The following is a 20583-nucleotide window of genomic DNA, read 5'->3' as shown; positions in this document are numbered from 1 at the left end:
ACTAGAGCACATTGATTAATTAATCATCGGCTATTAGATATGAAACATTTGGTAATTTTGACTCGTAATTATTAGATGAAACCCACTACATTTTTTTTTTTCATTAGCAGCAAGGAATCTTTTATATGTACTTTCCCACAGACAGGACATCACATACCACGATTGACAAGTTGTAGTGCACTTGTTGGATCGAGATAAAAACCTCAATCAGTTGAATGGTTCCACAGAGGTGGTTCGTTCCTGGGACGCAAGCACCTCAGCCGAGTGCTCAACCGACTGCGCTAAACATCGCCCCTAACATATTAAAGTGACATAGCCTAGCTTTTAAACAGTATGGCGTGTTTGTCACTATTATCCTGTTCAATTATTTAGACCCAAAGTTTTTTGCAAATGTTACGTTTATTTCCTATTCGATATTTGTTTTCTTTGCATTTACATGAAAACAAACCCAAACCCCGACAGGTTTTATATACAAATCATCATATAAAATGCACGAAGTTGACTTAATTCCACTTTTTAAAAATCTCTGTGTCTTTTGAATGCACGTTATTTCTCCTATAAATAACTAAGGACATTTGCATATCAAAAGCATTATTCTATAGTGCGTTTCAAACTAATGTTCGGTTCTATCGTCCTATCCGCACAAATCGTAGTATGACCTATATTTAAGAAAATATCTGTAAACATGAAGCAGGCGCGGATTCAGGTGGGGAGTTCAAGTGACAAAACCTCAGTTTGAAAAAAAAATATGTATCAAATATTATAATTATATTGTGGAATACACAAGCGCGCGCGCTGAAGAGAGAGAGAGAGAGAGAGAGAGAGAGAGAGAGAGGAGAGAGAGAGAGAGAGAGAGAGAGAGAGAGAGAGAGAGAGAGAGAGAGAGAGACGTCATTTATGTAACGACCCACTCAACATATTTTAATCTATGGTTATATGGTTATAGGGAGAGAGAGAAGAATATGGTATGCATGCGATTGGTGGAGGTGTGACCCTCTGCACAACCCCAACCCCACTTAAGGCTTCTTTTGTATATGGAGCGGGACGTAGCTCAGATATAAAGCGTTCGCTCATGGTAGGTCGACTGATCGATCCCACATGGTGGACCCATTGGGTTGTGTCTAGTTCCAGCCTGTGCACCACAACTGATGTATAAAGGCTGTGGTATGTGCTATCCTGTCTATGGGATGGTGCATATAAAACGTCCCTTATTGCTTATCAAAATTGCTTATCGGAAACAGTGGAACATGTGGCGGTAGCGAGTTTCTTTCTCATTGTCATAATGCTCCTTAACCGTTTTGTCTGACGCCACATAAACGTATATCAAATGCGTTGAGTGTGTCGTTAAATAAACATTTCTCTCGTATGTATGTGTAGTCTATATGCATTTCTAGTCGATTAGTTTATAGGTTGTTAGGTTGTTTGATAGTGAATGATATGAAAATAAATTGTTTTTGGTGTTAAAGAGTTCATGCATACATTAAAGTAATACTCCTGATGGGTATGGAGAAATAACTTAATCAGTCGACGAACTCATTTCTTCATCACTATCTTCGTTAAGGGGGACTATCACAGGGGGTATTTTATTTCTTATAAAACTATTTAAATCCCTTAAAGCCACGTTAATCTTATGTAATGTAGGCAATTCGCCCTCTCTATAAAATCTGCATACTCGTCGTCTAATAACATCTTTATCAAATAAATCGATGAGTTTTAGGTCGCGTTTTTTAACAGTGATTTCTGTGCTTGGATTCGTAGAGCTTAGATTTTTCACAGTTCTTTTTACTGTTGAAACCGAAACTTTAAGTGCCACGGCAACTCGATCGACAATTCGATAAGAAGCATACCTAGGTCTACCGCGCTGATATTCTTCTTCAAAATAATCGAAAACGTTCTTAATACACGATTTTACATCAACTGAAGTGTTTTTCGATTTACCTATATTTTTCCTCAAATAACAATAACAAGAATGTCGACTAATACATTTTCAATGAATTTATATACCCTACCTGGTTTACACATTGCTACAATAGCACGTGCAGTCATAGATCGAAATAATGATGTTATTGACCAAGCAATGCTATCGTATTTTGAACATTCAGGGCTGTGTCTGCGGGATGAAAAAGTGGTTGAACCCATACGAGTCCGAACAATAGCCCTTTGGTTTTTCGCATTACAAATGTAACACCCAACCCCCAAACCCCAGCCCCTAGCACCACCGTAAATACTATATATATATATATATATATATATATATATATATATATATATATATATATATATATATATATATATATATATATATATATATATATACGTATGAGTTCCCAATTTAGAGGCAAATTAAATAACATTTTTATTATTATTTGATGTTGGTGGCCTTTGACATTTTATCTCTCCCCCCCCCCCCCAGTCTTCTGGGTCCGGCCCTGCATTAAATTTATTTATAAATTTGGAAAGCACATTCCTGCGGTGTGTGAGGTGATTTGTGTTTATTACTGTGCTACACCTCAGTTGTGTTAGGTTAGGTATGGTATGCTAATATATAATTGATATAATAAAATAAAAATACATAATACATTAGCTAAATGTATTAAATATAATGCACCTACAAGAAAGGGTTACATGTTCTATTTGTTTACATCTATGTTTAACGGAAAGATTAGACAATGCTGTTACACACTGCAACACAATAATAACCTTGATTTAGTGAAACAAGCTATAATGGCCTTCACGTAGCCTCAGATCCCAATGTTTTGATATGCAAATGACCGTAGTTATTTATAGGAGAAATAACGTGCATTCAAAAGACACAGAGATTTTAAAAAAGTGGAATTAAGTCAACTTCGTGCATTTTATATGATGATTTGTATATAAAACCTGTCGGGGTTTGGGATTGTTTTCATGTAAATGCAAAGAAAACAAATATCGAATAGGAAATAAACGTAACATTTGCAAAAAACTTTGGGTATAAATAATTGAACAGGATAATAGTAGAGACACTTTTGATAATTTAACTCATCTATTACTTACATTTTATTATTTAGATTATCCAGTTCCGTACAACCGAAATGTTTCTGGTCATTCTGGTGTTTCTAATACCACGAAATGCATTATTCATATTTTTGTAAAACACACATACGTCTGAGAAATAACGGTTATGCAGACGAGCACTAGTTTATTTTTTTGAGGCTATTTCCCCGTCTCAACGTCACTGACTCTTATTTCACTCTGTAACTTTATCCAGATACCCCTGCGCGTGCTGTATCCTCACCGTGGTGCAGGGGTGTAACATTTTCTTTGAGAATGACCAATACAGCACAAAACTGAAGTTTTGAGTAAAATTCAGTATCCGTAAAATTCTGTGATATTTGTGTTTTTGCACAGTTCTTTGCACTGTTCTTTACACTGTTTTTGTTTAAACCTTGAATGTTTATATTGATGTTGATCATCACTTTATTTATTTGCATTACCATAGTTTGACACCCAATAGCCGATGTATTTTTCGTGCTGGGGTGTCGTTAAACATTCATTCATTCATTCATTTATTCATTTATCCAGATACATCTTACATGTTTGTAGATTAACGAAAATTAGAGTCCATGTTTACAGGCTGAAACCAGGGTACATTACAGGAGGTTTCTAGAAAAAGGGAGATAGTGAGATTTTATATTTTATTTCAGGTGACACTGGTTATCTGGAAGAAGGGGAGATAACTATTGCACGGCCTGCACGGGCTTCGCAATGCTGCGTAAACTTAGGTAGGAGTTAAACTTTGATCATCATGTTCACACTTATAAGACTATACCAGAATTATGTAGTTCAATCTTCATTGCCGATAATGTTAACAGTTTGTTATAAGCCTGATATAAGAAGCGTATCAACACATCCATGCAGTATATCCAATAAAACGTCGTATTTAATCTTCATAATATATAAGAGCAATAGCTAACAATAGGTAATTGTATTCGCACAAATAATCATTGTTATATGTTACTACCAATCAGAGACACTGCTGGATTTTGTCTATAAATGTTTGACATGGGAAGGGAAGGGAACTGTATTAACGTGCCCACATCCTTGCGGTTCGGGCACGCTGTTTGACATGGAACTCTGTTTTGGTACAATGTAACCATATATAAACACTATGACAGGATTTGAATACACATTTTATATTTTTATTTTATTATTATTGCAAGAATAGCTTTTAAAATTCCTAAAGACTAAACCTAAACTTCATTATTTCAGCTACACCAACATATCAAGGTTTACCACAGGTCACGCTCCACGCCGTAATAGGTCAAACTGTGGTACTTCCGTGCAAGCCTTCCGGTTACCCCCCGCCGAGAGTCACGTGGAATCTACCAATCACCGCCAGCCGCTATCACACGTCATCGGCTGGCCTCACCATAAAAGGAGTTGTTGCCACTGATGACCACATCTACAGGTGTACCGTCACCAATATATTTGGACATAAAGTTAAAGTTATTAATTTGTCTGTAACAGGTGAGTATTTTGATTTTGATTTTTTTTTTACTTCTAAATAAAAAAAAAAATTTGATGTGGGTAAGTGGTCCATTAAAACTCCCAAGAGAGTCAATTTGTGTTTTAATTTCTGTAGCAACATTTAAAAATCCATTTAAAAAGCCAAGAGTGTCAATTTGTGTTTTAATTTCTGTAGCAACATTTAAAAACTTACCATCAACAATAAATTTGGACATAAAGTCAAAGCTATTAATCTGTCTGTATTTCATTGTTGTGTGTGTTTTTTTTTTTTTATTTATTTATTTATTTATTTATTTGGGGGGGTGGTGGTGGTGGTGGTGGTGGGTATTTTTTTGTTGTTGGTTTTTCTCTTGATTTTTTCTTCTTTTTTTTCCCTTCTGAAGGGCTTTGCAAATAAAAAAAAATCTAATAATCAATACACAAATTTGGATGTGAGTGGGATGGTCAGTGATACATTATAAGAAAAGAACAAAGAGAGTCAAATTGTTTTCTTTTTTTAATTTCTGTTTATCAACATTTACAAATGTACCGTCACCAATATATTTGGATATTAAGTTGAAGTTATTCATCTGTATACAACAGGTTAGTATATTTTTCATAGGGTGGGGTTTTTTGTATTTGCTTTTTGTTCGTAAATATATTTTAAAAATCCAATAATCAAAAAAGAAATTGGATGTGGGTGAATGGTCCATTTGGATTTTTTTTTAAAACAAGAGAGTAAATTTTATTTTTTAAATTTCTGTTGAAATTACTGTGTAGCAATTTTAATGATAGCGTCAGACTACCAACTGCCAGCACAAAGTTGGCCAACTCGATTCTCGTCAACAATAACTGATGATTAATAAATCAATGTGCTCTAGTAATGTCGTTAAACAAAACAAACTTCAACTATTATATTTTTTTCCAGAACCATTAAGCGTTAACGTGACGACATCTGCTACCAACCACACCGAAGGTGTTCCAGGAACGATAACTCTCACATGCCGATATCGTGGAATTCCGGATCCGTCCGTAAAATGGCTTCACATTGGTCCACTTGGCAAGACTCAATCGGTAACGTCCGGCATTAGCACGAGCGTCACAACTGGACCAATCAGCAAAAGTTACGTCAGCACGTTGACGTTGAAAGACCCGAACATATTCGCCGCGGGGACGTACATTTGTCAAGTTTCGAACGCAGCGGAACAAAAGCATGACAATGTGTCAATCACAATATATGGCAAGTTTTAGTTCATTAGCAGCCAGTGGCGGATCCAGAAAATCCATTTAGGAGGGGCCCCAATGACAGGAGGCGGAATGCCAATGGAACTTTGGGGGAGGTTTGGAGGGGATCGTAAAAAAAAATGAAAATTAATATATAATAAAATTATAACTGTCGCAAAATGTGGGGGGGGGGGGGGGGGCGATTCAACAGTTATTTGGCGCAAAATTTAGCTGCTTGTAAAACATCCTCCCTCCGTATATCATGTTGATGGATTTACTTTGTTTGACACCCAATGGCCGATCTCTATTTTCGTGCTGGGGTGTCGATAAAGATCCCTTCCTTATTCCTTCCTTCCTTCATTGTAACGCTAAGACCACTCCTCTAAAATTACGTCACGCTCTTGTCAACCAACCCCCACCCTCACAGCCGTCGTGACGTAATTATATCAACACTATTGTGTTTTACTGTTCTTTAAAAAAATTATACTTTGTTTTGAAAATGTTGTCTAATTCCCCCTTTCCATTCCCCATACACCTTTTTTCCATTTACCCCTAGAGTGTTAGCTATTCATTTTAATTTCAATTTATTTTCATGCTTATATCCCATTAAGGTTCAAGCACGCTGTTCTGGGCACAAACACCTCACCGATCTGGGCTGTCTGTCAAGGACAGTGGGTTAGTTGTTAGTGAGAGAAAAGAGGGTGTTGTGGTTTTACTCCTACCCACTGACTCGTTAAAAGTCGCTCTGGGATAGAGCCGGTACCGGGCTACGAACCCTGTACCTACCAGCCTTATGTCCGATGGCTTAACCACGACACAACTGAGGCCGGTATATTAGCTATGGTATTACTGAACTGTCCTTTGGAGTTTATATACCTTTTTACTAATTAGTAATTACAGTGAAACCTCTCAAAACCGGACCCTCTGTAAACCGGAAATCCCTCAAAACCGAACGTTTTTCATAGTCTCTTTTTAAATATCTGTGCAGAAAAGAACCTCTCTAAACCGGATACCTTTTAAAACCGGACTTTTACCTGGTTTGAAAAGTGTCCGGTTTAGAAGGGTTTCACTGTAATAGGTCAATTCGTACTATGAGATGATTTAGGATAATAAATAAGCGGCCTCCTTTAAAAGACGGGTGGCCGTGTAATATAGGTAAGTTTTTACTGTGTTTAACAGATGGTTTGCAATAATAAGTAGGTGGTCTTTTAAAGGTGCAGACCCTAGTTTCAGCCCGTGAAAATGGTCACTAAGTTTAGTTAATAAGGTTATAACATTGAGCAGCTAAAGTCTGTGATGTTTAAATAGGGGAAATGTGGTCTAAAAATAACTAGCTATTACTTCTCAGACGAGCGTGCATTTGTAGAATTATAAAACCTTCATTTTGGGGTATTGCAAAAACCTGTTTGGTCAGAACCACTTCAGGGCTGCGTTCAGCCAAACCGAGCAGAAAGACGTCCGCTAGACTGGTTTGTGCGCTTCATAGTAAACCAAATGGCTATGTTGGGAACCAGTCAAATAGTCCGTTTCTAGTTTAAGTTAAGCGGGGTGGCAGTACAAAATCATTAGGACACTGTCATAGAGTCTTTTTTAAGTAGTCTAAAACGGCACTTTCAAATAAAAACAGGAACTTTTTCGTAAATTTCTCAAGGTACAACTTCCGCCCTTGCCACCCCTCTATCCCACCCCATCCAGGTACGGCCCTGCTATCTTTATTTCCATCGCACTTCATCTTTTCTTTATTTGTCAATTCACACTGCTAAACTTGCATATCCCATACATCATAATAAGAAAAAACAGTGTGATCGATATTATGTTACTGTCGATATCACCTTCTATATGAACAGCTTACCTGTACAAGTCAAAGCATAAGAAAAAACAGTTTGATTTATATTATGTGACTATCGATATTACCTTCTATCTGAACAGCTAATCTGTACAAATAAAAACATAAGGGAAAACAGTTTGGTCCATATTATGTTACTGTCGATAGTATCTTCTGTCTGAACAATTAACACATTAAAACATAACGTAAAACAGTTTGATCAATATTATGTTACTGTCGATATTGCCATCTATTTGAACAGTTAACACATTAAAACACACGGTAAACCAGTTTGATCAATATTATGTTACTGTCGATATTACCATCTATTTGAACAGTTAACACATTAAAACATAAGGTAAAACAGTTTGATCAAAATTATATTACTGTCGATATTACCATCTATTTGAACAGTTAACACATTAAAACATAATGTAAAACAGTTTGATCAATATTATGTTACTGTCGATATTACCATCAATCTGAACAGTTAACCTGTACAAATAAAAACATACGGAAAAAACAGTTTGATCGACATTACGCTACTGTCGATACCACCTTCTATCCCAACAGCTAACCTGTACAAGTCAAAACAGAAGGAAAAAATAGTTTGATCGATATTATGTCACTGTCGATATTACCTTCTATCTTAATAGCTAGCCTGTACACGGCAAAACATAAAGCAAAACAGTTTGATCGATATTATGTTACTGTCGATATCACCTTCTATCTGAACAGCTTACCTGTACAAGTCAAAACATAAGGAAAAACAGTTTGATCTATATTATGTGACTATCGATATTACCTTCTATCTGAACAGCGAACCTGTACAAGTCAAAACATAAGGAAAAACAGTTTGATCTATATTATGTGACTATCGATATTACCTTCTATCTGAACAGCGAACCTGTACAAGTCAAAACATAAGGAAAAACAGTTTGATCAATATTATGTTACCGTCGATATTACCATCAATCTTAATAGCTAACTCGTACAAATCAAAACATAAGGTAAAACAGTTTCATCGATATTATGTTACTATCGATATCATGTTACTATAGATATCATCTTATATCTGAATAACTAACCTGCACCAGTCAAAACATAAAGAAAAACAGTTTGATCGATAGTATGTTACTGTCGATATCACCTTCTATCTGAACAGCTAACCTATACAAGTTAAAACATGAGGAAAAACAGTTTGATCGATAGTGTGTTACTGTCGATATCACCTTCTATCTGAACAGCTAACCTATACAAGTTAAAACATGAGGAAAAACAGTTTGATCGATATTATGTTTCTGTCGATATTACCATCAATCTTAATAGCTAACTTGTACAAGTCAAAACATGAGGAAAAACAGTTTTATTATTTTACTGTCCATATCACATTCCATCAGAACAGCTATTATATTATGTTATTGTCGATATTACCTCATATCTGAACAGCTAACCTGTATAAGGCAAAACATAAAGAAAAACAGTTTGATCGATATTATGTTACTGTGACATTACCTTATATCTGAACAGCTTACCTGTACAAGTCAAAACATAAGGAAAAACAGTTTGATCGGTATTATGTCACTCTCAATATTACCTTCTATCTGAACAGCTAAACCACGCGTCGTGACACCGCCTATGACGCAGACTGTCATGGAGGGTTCGAACGTGACGCTGAGGTGCAAGGTTGTGGGCTACCCACCACCCGCCATCACGTGGGAATTTCCACAGGTGAGTTCACATTCAGGTGAATTCGTCAGGGGCGGATCCAAGTAATACTTTGGGTGGTGGACTAATGTGAAAAAAAAGAGTACATAAACCAACTCATGAAAAGGGCAACTGGATGATTTTTTTGTTCTTTAAAAGCAATAAAAAAAACCCGAGGCACTTGAATGTATTTAATATAAAATATCTCTTGCTTCTACGGGTCAGAATTACGAAATGTTTGACATCCAAATAGCCTATGATTTATTAATCAATGTGCTCTAGTGGTGTCGTTAAATAAAACAAAACAAAACCTTGTTTTGAATATATTGTAACGGGGTTCGCTCCAATTGCACGGTGCCAATTAGTCATTCCCAGTCTGGAGCTCCACGCGGTAAGACGTGTTTTTGTTTCGCTTGTGCACACTGCACGTGCTTTCGCGGCTCGACTTGGGGATCCTTCACTTCGTTGTTTTTGTCAGCGAAGTGAAGTTTTCTACTGGGATGTATGCGGCCATTGGAACTGATTGAACGCTGGAACGCTTCTCGTTTCGACAGTCTGCACCACCAGGCTGGATTCTTTATTAGCAAGATTCCTTGCCTCCACGTCATTTCTCCGTCTGACTATGTTGACTTGTTTTTTTCGTGACTCGTATGACGGCCATTCTGTAATACGTCAGGGTTGTTGTCGTTTAGTCTCTACATGTCCGAGCCTGTCCTACCAGCACTGGAAGATTGACCGCCCCACTCTAAGAAGAAATAGGAAGCAGGGTCGGCCCCTACTACTCTTTTCTAGACTTTTCTTTGTTTTATTGTGATACCATCTCGTATCCTCCTCTCTCTCTCTCTCTCTCGTTCAGACGGATCAGGCTTCTCAAGATCTGTATTTCAGCACAGCACTACACCTTCAACGTCTAGTGACTGTCAATCTAGGTGTTTTTTTAACGGGATGCAACCCATCTCGTCCGTACAAGCTGTGCAGCCTAACGGCCTTAACGAGGCCACTCACGTGGACATATAGATCGGACTTTAAAGTTTTAGACCTTCGTTCAAAAGTTTATGTCGAAATTACTTTCTTTTTTTAATATTATTAAATAGTCCGATTCTCTTTTCTTTCTCTTATTTAGTTTTGGACTGTCCTTCTAAAATGCTCCAAATTATATAAATATTCGACCGAACAGTCAATTCTTTTTATTTTAGGATTGTAACTTCTTCTTTTTTTTAAAATTCTATTAAGTTTTTTTATTAATTACTATTTTCAAAATTCTGCCTATTTTCAACTCTATAACCCCCTGCCCCCCCCCCCCCCCCCTCCATCCCGAGTTTCGTTTTGACCACCCGATCTAATCTAGCGACCAAATTTAATGAGTCGAATTTTCTTTATTAATTATATTAATTAGAGATGCGTATAAATTTTTTAAAGGCCCATTATTTAATTTTTGGATGTAAATTTCAAAATTGTCCGCTTAATTTTTTTCTGTCCTGGGACAAGCCCCTGGCTATCCAGAGACAGGCCCCGGGACGGGCATGCTCGAAACTCTAGTGGTATATGAGCATGTAAAAATTATTCGCACTCGCACTCGCCAATTAGTGGTAGCGTGAGGCGCCGCACAATTGCCTTTCGCCCCGTCAACAAACAGTAGTACTTAGTAAAAACGTGTCCGAGCTGGAAACGTTCCCTCCAGGGTCTAAGAAAGGTTAAGGTTCGCTTATTTTATTCCCCAGAACCTTCTAGCTATTAAAGCTATCCCGTAAAACTGTAACACAAGTACAATACAACAAACCAGTTAAATTTAAAGGCATACTGTCACAGACCACTGACCTATTAAATGGCCTAACAAAGTATTACCTAAATAAATATAAATTTGATTTGTCCCTAAATGTACTTAATTCAACCATTTTCATAACCACCATACTCCATTTATTAATGACATTTTGTAAAAATAATTGAATTATGGCAATGGTCCATAATTCAAAAGCTATTATTGCCAAGAGGGTTGACATGGATTTTACTCCATCATGGTTCAGTTGTGGTGATGCGATAGCTAGATTTGGTTTTCAAACATTAATGTAATTATCATTTATTATACATTTTTAGAGAAATGAGGTCCTTAAATCTGTGACAGTATGCCTTTAAAGAAAACAACTCTTTTTATGTCAGTAATCAACGATCGAACGCGAATCGCGATAATGTCTCTTTAACAGTCTTTGACACAACGGTCTTGTTACTCTGCGTTCCAACAATGTGCACGAGAATATGCACCACACACTAAAACTGGAACCGGAAAATTACACTGGTAGCGTGTAAACAACAACACCGTAACTTGGATCTTGAATACCCATTGGTCACGTGTGTATTCAACTGTACAATTGGGTCGGTAGGGCGGATCCAGAGGTACTGTCGGTCCACACGAGGCCTGCGTAGTAGATAATCACTGCATAGCTGAAGAGAGAGTAGGCGTCCTGTGGTCAAGCCGTTGTCTCTTGGGTCCGCTAAAGTGGATATTCAATCCGTTGGTCCCTTGCGGAAGGTCCGCACCTCTAAAATTCACCTGTCTAAGGGCAGTCAGCAATGAACAGAATGGAGACGGCCTTCCATTTCTCAATCCGAATCAAGTGTACGTCAAGTCGTCAGTGGCTTCCCAGATATCCCTGCGCCTATCTTGGGCCACTCCCTAGCACCTCTTAATCCGTGTCGGTCGATACAGTTAACGTATGGAAGGCAGAACCTCGGGGATTAAAACACCTTCAAGAAGTTAGTGTTATAACAGCACAGCATCAATTCTATATATCATGTGCAACCCTGATCCCAAATTAGATGAGTGGACGTCAGTGGCGTTTCAAAGAACTCTGCGACGTACTGGTGCGACGCCGCGCCTTACCCCTGCGCCTATCTTTGGCCACTCCCTAGCTCCACTTCGTCTATATATTCCAAAACTCAGTATTTATAACTTACACAATTCTCTCCTAATGCAATGCGCACTAATTGTACGTAATCTTGTTATACCGCGTTTCCTAACGCAATGCGTTCTGTTCCGCGTTTCAAATGCAGTGCGTTCTCTGCTAACACAGTGCGCGCTATCTGGACGAAATCTAGGTCGGCTGCGTTTGTTAACGCAGTGCGTTCTCTCCTTACTCAATGTAGATCACTGCAAGTCTTAACGCAATGTGTTCCCAATAAACGCACGGTACTGCGTTCTCTACATGCTTTGAGCGCAATGTTGGTCACTGCGTTTCCTAACGCAATGCGTTTCCAATAAATGCACGGTAAAGCGTTCTCAACATGATTTGGGCGCAATGTAGGTCACTGCGTTTCCTAGCGCAATGCGTTCCTAATAAACGCACGGTACTGCGTTCTCTACATGCACTGGGCGCAGTGTAGGTCTCTGCGTTTCCTAACGCAATGCGTTCCCAATAAACGCACGGTATTGCGTTCTCTACATGCACTGGACGCAATGTAGGTCACCGCGTTTCGTAACGCAAAGTGCACTCAGTAAAACGCACGGTACTGCGTTCTCTACACGCACTGGACGCAAAATGTAGGTCACTGCGTTTCCTAACACAAAGTGCAATCTTCTTCCTATGCTTCCCACGAAGAAATCCTGGTTTCCAATCTGTTGTTGCTGTCTTCAGTCTCCGGGGTCAGCTGGAAGCGCAAAACCCCAGGCAATTTCGTGTCCCGCCTTTTATACCCTAAGAGCCGGGGGGGGGGGGGGGGTTACGTCATATAACATGACGTCAACGAACATTACGTCATTTCTTTCCGAGTTTCTCCGAAGACACGTCGGCGGGTGACGTCAAAATACCAAAACCCAGAAACGGTTTAAATTCACAATTAAAATCCAACCTTAACTATAATTCTAGAATAACCTCTGATTAATAATAAATATTTCTTAATTTAAATCCTACATTTTAACGTGGAGATACTGTTCTCTTTGAATTTATACATACAAAAATATTTAATTCTTCGTATCACTAATGCCAACAACGTGTAAACAAAAATATATAGTCTACGACAAATAAATTAGCCTATTTTGTTTATAATCTTTAAACTGTTTCTAAAAATGCGAAGAACATCAAAAATGACTTAATAATACTAATAAAATATTAAGATAAATAACAATTATGATTATTTATGTATAAAACATTATCAATCACTTATTATTATTTTATTAAAGAAAATTCCATCGTGCCTCGAATTCAATTCAAACCATCATTATAGTCCATCATCAGAACACATCAGCTTTTAACCATAATAAACAACTCACACACACTCCGTTAAGTATAAAACAAACACCAAAACCACTATTTTGAGGCCTTGGGCCGCAATATTATATATCTATATCTATCTATCTATCTATATATATATATATATATATATATATATATATATATATCATATAATATCTTACATTTTCAGTGCAATCAAAGTATGTGATGTTTTTCAGATCACATACTTTAAGAATTTGATAACTTTGCAAATTAGATGTAAATTAGTCGAGGTCTCGGCACTAGGTTTATTGACATTTAAGCAAACGTACTTGGGTGACACTACATGATTGACGTATGCATTCATAGTCATCAAATAAAAACATTTTAATGACAATTTGACACTGAAAGCTGTCCAGCGTTCAGAAAACAAAAAAGTTAGACATAACTTTATTTTGATGTAAGGACATCCAAAATCCAAAAAATTGGTAATCATTTAGAGGCTATTTCATGGGGGTTTTCGAATACGATTTTTATGTCAACGAGTGATGTGTGAAAACCATATTTTCACGAATTGCGAAGCAATGAGTAAAAATATGGTTTTCACACATCACGAGTTTACATAAAAATCGTATTCGGAAAAACACCATGAAATGGTCTATTTATTATATACATATTTCCTAATTTTTGACAATATCTTTCGCTCTTTGGTAATATCTTTCACTTATCCTATCGAAAACACGTAACGTCATGATATATTTCTTCCTATGGAACTTTGTCAGAAAATATACTTTACCATAGACTTTTAAAAAGAAATTTGATTAAAATTTATCTTTATTAACATTTATTTAACAATACTGCGGTGCAAAAATACCTGACAAAGCGATCCTCTAAAAACTCCCACAAAAACAAAACGAGTCGAATGCCGTTAAATTCTTACACTTAGACTCGATGACACTACATTGTGTCATCATTATTTAGTTTCGTATTCAATTTGTTTTATATACTTTATCGTAATTGCACTTCGTATCCCGTTTTTATAGGTACAGTTATTTAAATTACATTTTTTATTTTTCAAATACGATCAGATGCATTGGTAATCATCAAATTTAACTACGAAGAACAGAAACAAAGGGAGATAATTTAATCATGCACTTTTACAAAAAAGTAAATACGACTTCTATATTTTCACTGTAGCTAAAATACAGTGAAAATATGACTTTTCACAGGATATGACTTTTATGGTTTCCGTAGATCTATATATTTCATTGCTATGTATATAATAAACATTTTTATTCTTAATATTTGATATTGACGATACCGAAAAACACTCTGGTATATATATGGAGAATGGGGACTCTTGTCTGCCCCTACCTTTGGGTCCGTCTCTGTTCGTTTAGTTTAGTTTTCTTTTGTTTAACGACACCACTAGAGCACATTGATCCAATTTATAAACTTCAAGTTCACGAGATGATGCAGTGTGCACTCAAGTCTAAAGATAATTACATCCCTACCGTTTAAAAACGAATCAATATAACTGAGAGGCATAAGTAATGCAATGGGTATTCACGGAATATTTTCTCGTCAAAATGCCATATCATATACACAACAAACTGCTAACAATTTAGCTCGAGTGACCTCTAGCCCTCCCTTATGTTTATATATTGTAGGGGAAAGCTAGAGATGACTGTGTGTAATACTTCTGCAATCGTCAACGACGAAATGGTCGACAGCCACTATGTCTAAAATACAATTATTATTAATCTGATGCCACAGAGCTTTAGTTTGATTATTCTCGAGTCCAGTCATGACCTTAAACTTATACTTGTGTTTAATATCTGGAATTTGAACCCCTTCACTCTAGTTCTCTTACATTCCTATGAGTTTCATCTTATGTATCACTATTCAGGGCCGTACCCTCCGGGGGGCAGGGGGGGCAGCTGCCCCCCCCCCCCCCCCTGAGAATCTTGTCCTTTTTTCTTTTTTTTATATATCTCCAGTAATAGCATAGAAATGTTTAATCTTTATAGTATGTTAAAAATTATTTATAAAATTTAGTGCCCCCCCATGGATTTTGGTCAGGGTACGGCCCTGCTATTCACACCCCTAATGCACATTTGTTTTTTTACAATTGTCACTGTCATCTATACTCTTCAAACAAAGTAAGGGAACCTGAAATATTAATGTTAATATCAACTATTAGACCGAACATTTCCAGGAAGGTCGATTAATCACTGGAACATTATTTCTGTCAATCTTTTTCATTCTGTTGATCATACAGTTGTTATAGTTTTGTTATTAGTCATTTTTATTGTTTGAATTTGCGATTTACTGATTAAAAAACGTCAACTTTCAAATTTCACTTCTGACCCAAATCGTCCTTCAAGATCTTTGGTTGTCATAATACGTACTGTAATACTCAACTACCGGTTGTAATGTTTGCCCAATTAATTCACTATTATCATATATAATATTCCCCACAGCTAATATACCTTACAATTTTGGCATTTGTAAATTCTTATTAGAGTTCCCCTACTTTTTTTGAAGAGTATATAACAATCTGAAAACCAAATCATATCAATACATTCATGTAACAATGACACACACTGCACGCTCCAGTCGCTTGTATTATTTTTGAATTTTAGTCCCAAGGTCACCCGCCATTTAACGCGCGATTGAACCCGGATCAGACAGTGACGTTGATGGCAGTGGACGAGTTTAATGAAGGGGAGTACAAGTGTGTCGCCAAAAACAGATACGGAACTGACGAGGGGTCAGGAACGATAACTGTGATTAGTGAGTACATTGCCTGCCGCACACCTAACGATTAAGGTTGTACTATACCAAATAAAATCCCATAGGCGACCATGTTAACGTTTGTGCTTAAAAACACTATATGCAATATATCAACCAAACTATGACCCATAAATATCAGTACTACAACCCCTACCTCAAAGAATTAACTGAAAATGGTACTTTCCATGGCTCATTTTCGGTATAACCAGATGTTTTTACAACACCCCTAGTTTTGCGCCAAATTTCAGTACTTTTTTTCACAGGTACCCCATACATGTTCCAAGCACAAGGCTACTTGACACAGTGGTACTAGACGAAATAAAATTGCATACATTTTTAGCCCAGATGAAACTATTTTTTTTTTTACAACCATCACACTCACATTTATAACCAATCACAGGACTTGTGGTGTTAACTTCTCTATCAAAAGTTCGGTGCACCTCGAACTTTGACCCAGCCGGAAATTATTTGGTTTAGTGCTATCTTAACGCCGCCTCGGCTATCGAGTCGGCAGTAGTCTGATCGGGGCAAAACTGTCACTGTAAAATATACCGGCCTCGGTGGCGTCGTGGCAGGCCATCGGTCTACAGGCTGGTAGGTATTGGGTTCGGATCCCAGTCGAGGCATGGGATTTTTAATCCAGATACCGACTCCAAACCCTGAGTGAGTGCTCCGCAAGGCTCAATGGGTAGGTGTAAACCACTTGCACCGACCAGTGATCCATAACTGGTTCAACAAAGGCCACGGTTTGTGTTATCTTGCCTGTGGGAAGCACAACTAAAAGATCCCTTGCTGCTAATCGGAAGAGTAGCCCATGTATTGGCGACAGCGGGTTTCCTCTCAAAATCTGTGTGGTCCTTAACCATATGTCTCAGCCATATAACCGTAAATAAAATGTGTTGAGTGCGTCGTTAAATAAAACACTTCTTTCCTTCTGTAAAATATTGTTATTGTATTTTTCTCATATATTGCGCCGTTGTGTAACAGCCTGAGCGTAATAAAGTTCTGTTATGTTCTGTTCTGTCGCGCCTTTGCCACGCACACACCTGACGATTAACGTCGACGCGACAGTCCAGTCGGTGTTAATCAGTAGGTGTATGCCAAGCATTAAGAAATACACAACGTAGAGAAAAATGTTTTAAGACATAACAGAACCTAGCTGTTAAGGCGAGCGATCACTCTCGCTCCCCATCACTCACCTGAGACTAATTCAAGGAGTATAATGTTTAGCTCCGCTTGGCCTCAGCAATAATAGCAACAGTATGGGAATAACTTAAATGGCTCTCCACAAATCTACGTTGAGAGAGAGAGAGAGAGAAAGAGAGAGAGAGAGAGAGAGAGAGAGAGAGAGAGAGAGAGAGAGAGAGAGAGAGAGAGAGAGAGAGAGAGAGAGAGAGGGTTCAACATGCCCCTATACCACTAATGCTTCGGGCATGTCCATCCCGGGCCCGGCCTCTGGATAACCAGTGGTCTGGTCCGAGACAAAATACTAGTGGGCAATTTGGAAAATTAAACCTAATAGGGGAATGGGGAGGTGTCGATAGACAAACATTTCTTTCCTTTCCTTTCCTACACAGAACCAGTCCGTATCCAGGTAACCAGCCAGGTGAACTCCCTGAAAGGGGCCCCGGCCATCGCCCTGGACTGTCACGCCAGCGGCGACCCTGCCCCCACCGTCTCGTGGAGTAAGCTGGACGGAACACTGAACCGCAGCAACCCCAGGTACATCCTCCTGCCCAACGGCGACTTCATCCTCACCAGCATCACGCCGGCCACGATGGAGGGAGACTCGGGGGTTTATAAGTGCACGGCGACAAACGGCGTCACGACCACGTACATGCTGTCTGTTGGTGAGGACTTATTATGGAAGGTGGTGGGGAGAGGGGCGCAGCCCTTGCTAAAGCGCAACAGCCACAGCTACAGCTACAGCCTCAGCCACAATTACGGCCTCAGCCACAGCTACAGCCCCAACCACTGCTACAGCCTCAGTCTCCACAGTAATTTGGTTTGAGGAGTCGGAACGTAGCCCAGTGGTAAAACGCTCGCCTGATGCGCGGTCTGTGTAGGATCGATCCCCGTCGATAGGCCCATTGGGCTGTTTCTCACTCTAGCCAGTGCACCACGACTGGTATACCAAAAGCCGTGGTGTGTGCTATCATGTCTGTGGGATGGTGCATATAACAAAAGATCATTCGCTACTAATGGGAAAATGTGGCAGGTTTCCTCTCCAAACACAATCAAAATTAGCAAATGTTTAACATCCAATACTTGATGATTATGAAATCGATGTCCTCTAACAAACTTTATTATGTGTTGTGGCTTGTGATTGGACATCTGTTGTCAAGTAGGTTACAAAAAAAAGCTAATGGAATAGTTCTTCATTGGTTACTCGTTGGTGAGTCAACATGTGTCGGGGATTCAGATTGGGTACACCCGTTGTCTAGTAGTTCGACATTTGCTTTTTATGTCATAGTTTCTGATTGGTCACTCGTCGTAGTTTGTGATTGGTAAGTGGTTGTTTTGGGATTTAAGACCGGTTAATTTTTCTTTGTTGACTTGAGCTAAATTGATAAAATATTTTCGTGTTTCTGTCCAATTACGGTTCAAGCACGTTGTCCTGGGCATACACGTCAGCTATCTGGGCTATCTGTCCAGGACAGTGCGTTAGTTGTTAGTGAGAGAGAAATCGGTGTAGTGGTCTTAGTTACCCAGTTTAATACCCATTTCATCACGTCCATACTCTGTCTCTCTGTCTCTCTGTCTCTCTGTCTAATTAAAATGTGTTGCATTTATCGTGAAATAAAACATTCTCCCTTAATTACTTTGTTCGCTCTCTCTCTCTCTCTCTCTCTCTCTCTCTCTCTCTCTCTCTCTCTCTCTCTCTCCTCTCTCTCTCTCTCTCTCTCTCTCTCCCTCCCTCTCTCTCTCTCTCTCTCTCTCTCTCTCTCTCTCTCTCTCTCTCTCCTCTCTCTCTCTCTCTCTCTCTCTCTCTCTCTCCCTCTCTCTCTCTCTCTCTCTCTCTCTCTCTCTCTCTCTCTCTCTCTCTCTCTCTCTCTCTCTCTCTCTCTCTCTGTTTGTCTCTCCCTCCCTCCCCCCTCTCTCTCTCTCTCTCTGTCTCTCTCTCTCTCTCTCTCTCTCTCTCTCTCTCCTCTCTCTCTCTCTCTCTCTCTCTCTCTCTCTCTCTCTCTCTCTCTCTCTCTCTCTCTCTCTCTCTCTCTCTCTCTCTTATGTACATACGAATGTTATCTATACTTCTGTTTTATTTCTCAGTTTATATGGACATGGGTCGGCTCAACTGCAGCACAACCTTTCAAGAATGTTCGACAAAAAAGGGTGTGGCGTGTGGGTAAGTGGAAGTATTTCATATCCAATTAAGATTCAGGCACGCTGTCTTGGGCACTCACCTCAGCTATCTGGGCTGTATGACCAGGACAGAAGGTTAGTTGTTAGTGTTAGTGGTTAGGCTGCGAACCCAGTACCTACCAGCCTTATGTCCGATTGCTTAAAGGGACATAACCTAGTTTCAACCCGTGAAAATTAAACACTAAGTTTAGTTAATCTACAAACCTGTAACACATTTGGATAAAGTTACAATTGAGTGAAACATGAGTCTGTGTCTTTGAAATGGTGAAATACCCTCTAAAAATAAACTAAAACTCGATTCCATAACTGTTACTTCTCAAACGCACGTGCGTTTTTAAAAATATGACAAATGCATTTTGTGATATTAAAAACACCACGATGACCAAAAACACTTCGAATGTACGGAAATTGATAATCTAAACAATAAAATATAACTAAAGTATGATTTAAGTTATAAAAAACGGTTGTAATAGTAAAAAATATGCGTTAGTGTTTAAAAACTAGAGTATGTCTCTTTACCCACGACACCACCGAGGCCGGTAATGGAAGTAAAATGTGTTGGTGTTGTGAAAGGGAAATAACCCAGTTGGATGCATCAAATGCACATTGTCCAAAAGCCGATGATTAATAAATCAATGTGCTTTAGTGGTGTCGATAAACAAAACAAACTTTATATATACCCATATATATAACTAATTTAAGGCGCGGTACATAACCCAGTGGTAAAGCGTTCGCTTGATGCGCGGTCGGTTTGGGATCGATCCCCGTCGTTGGGCCCATTGGGCTATTTCTCGTTATAGCCAGTGCACCCACGACTGGTATATCAAAGGCCGTAGTATGTGCTTTCCTGCCTGTGGGATGGTGCATATAAAAGATCACTTTCTGCATTAGGAAAAATATAGCGGGTTTCCTCTGATGACTACGTGTCAGAATTACCAAATGTATGACATCCAATATTATAGCCGATGAGTAATTAAT

General features: G+C 38.5%; 1 protein-coding gene across 1 annotated transcript; it reads left to right on the top strand.

Moving 5' to 3' along the window:
- The first annotated feature begins 333 nt into the window (after positions 1 to 333).
- LOC121373108 (peroxidasin homolog) lies at positions 334 to 19592 on the top strand. The gene is made up of 8 exons (XM_041499556.1): positions 334 to 340; positions 3684 to 3761; positions 4249 to 4506; positions 5414 to 5725; positions 9147 to 9265; positions 16092 to 16242; positions 17820 to 18092; positions 19513 to 19592. The coding sequence occupies exons 1-8, from the start codon at positions 334 to 336 to the stop codon at positions 19590 to 19592; spliced, it is 1278 nt and encodes a 425-aa protein (XP_041355490.1).
- Positions 19593 to 20583: the final 991 nt, after the last annotated feature.

This window comes from Gigantopelta aegis, chromosome 5 (genome assembly GCF_016097555.1).
Source record: "Gigantopelta aegis isolate Gae_Host chromosome 5, Gae_host_genome, whole genome shotgun sequence".
Taxonomy (NCBI): domain Eukaryota; kingdom Metazoa; phylum Mollusca; class Gastropoda; order Neomphalida; family Peltospiridae; genus Gigantopelta; species Gigantopelta aegis.
The sequence above is the reverse complement of the archived record's forward strand: the minus strand, read 5'-3'. Positions and strand labels throughout refer to the sequence as shown.

Bases quoted from the DNA above. Each gene is read 5' to 3' on its own strand.
- LOC121373108 (XM_041499556.1), top strand. The intron at 4,507-5,413 runs GTGAGTATTTTG...ATTTTTTTCCAG, and splicing joins TATTAATTTGTCTGTAACAG to AACCATTAAGCGTTAACGTG. The intron at 9,266-16,091 runs GTGAGTTCACAT...TTTGAATTTTAG, and splicing joins TCACGTGGGAATTTCCACAG to TCCCAAGGTCACCCGCCATT.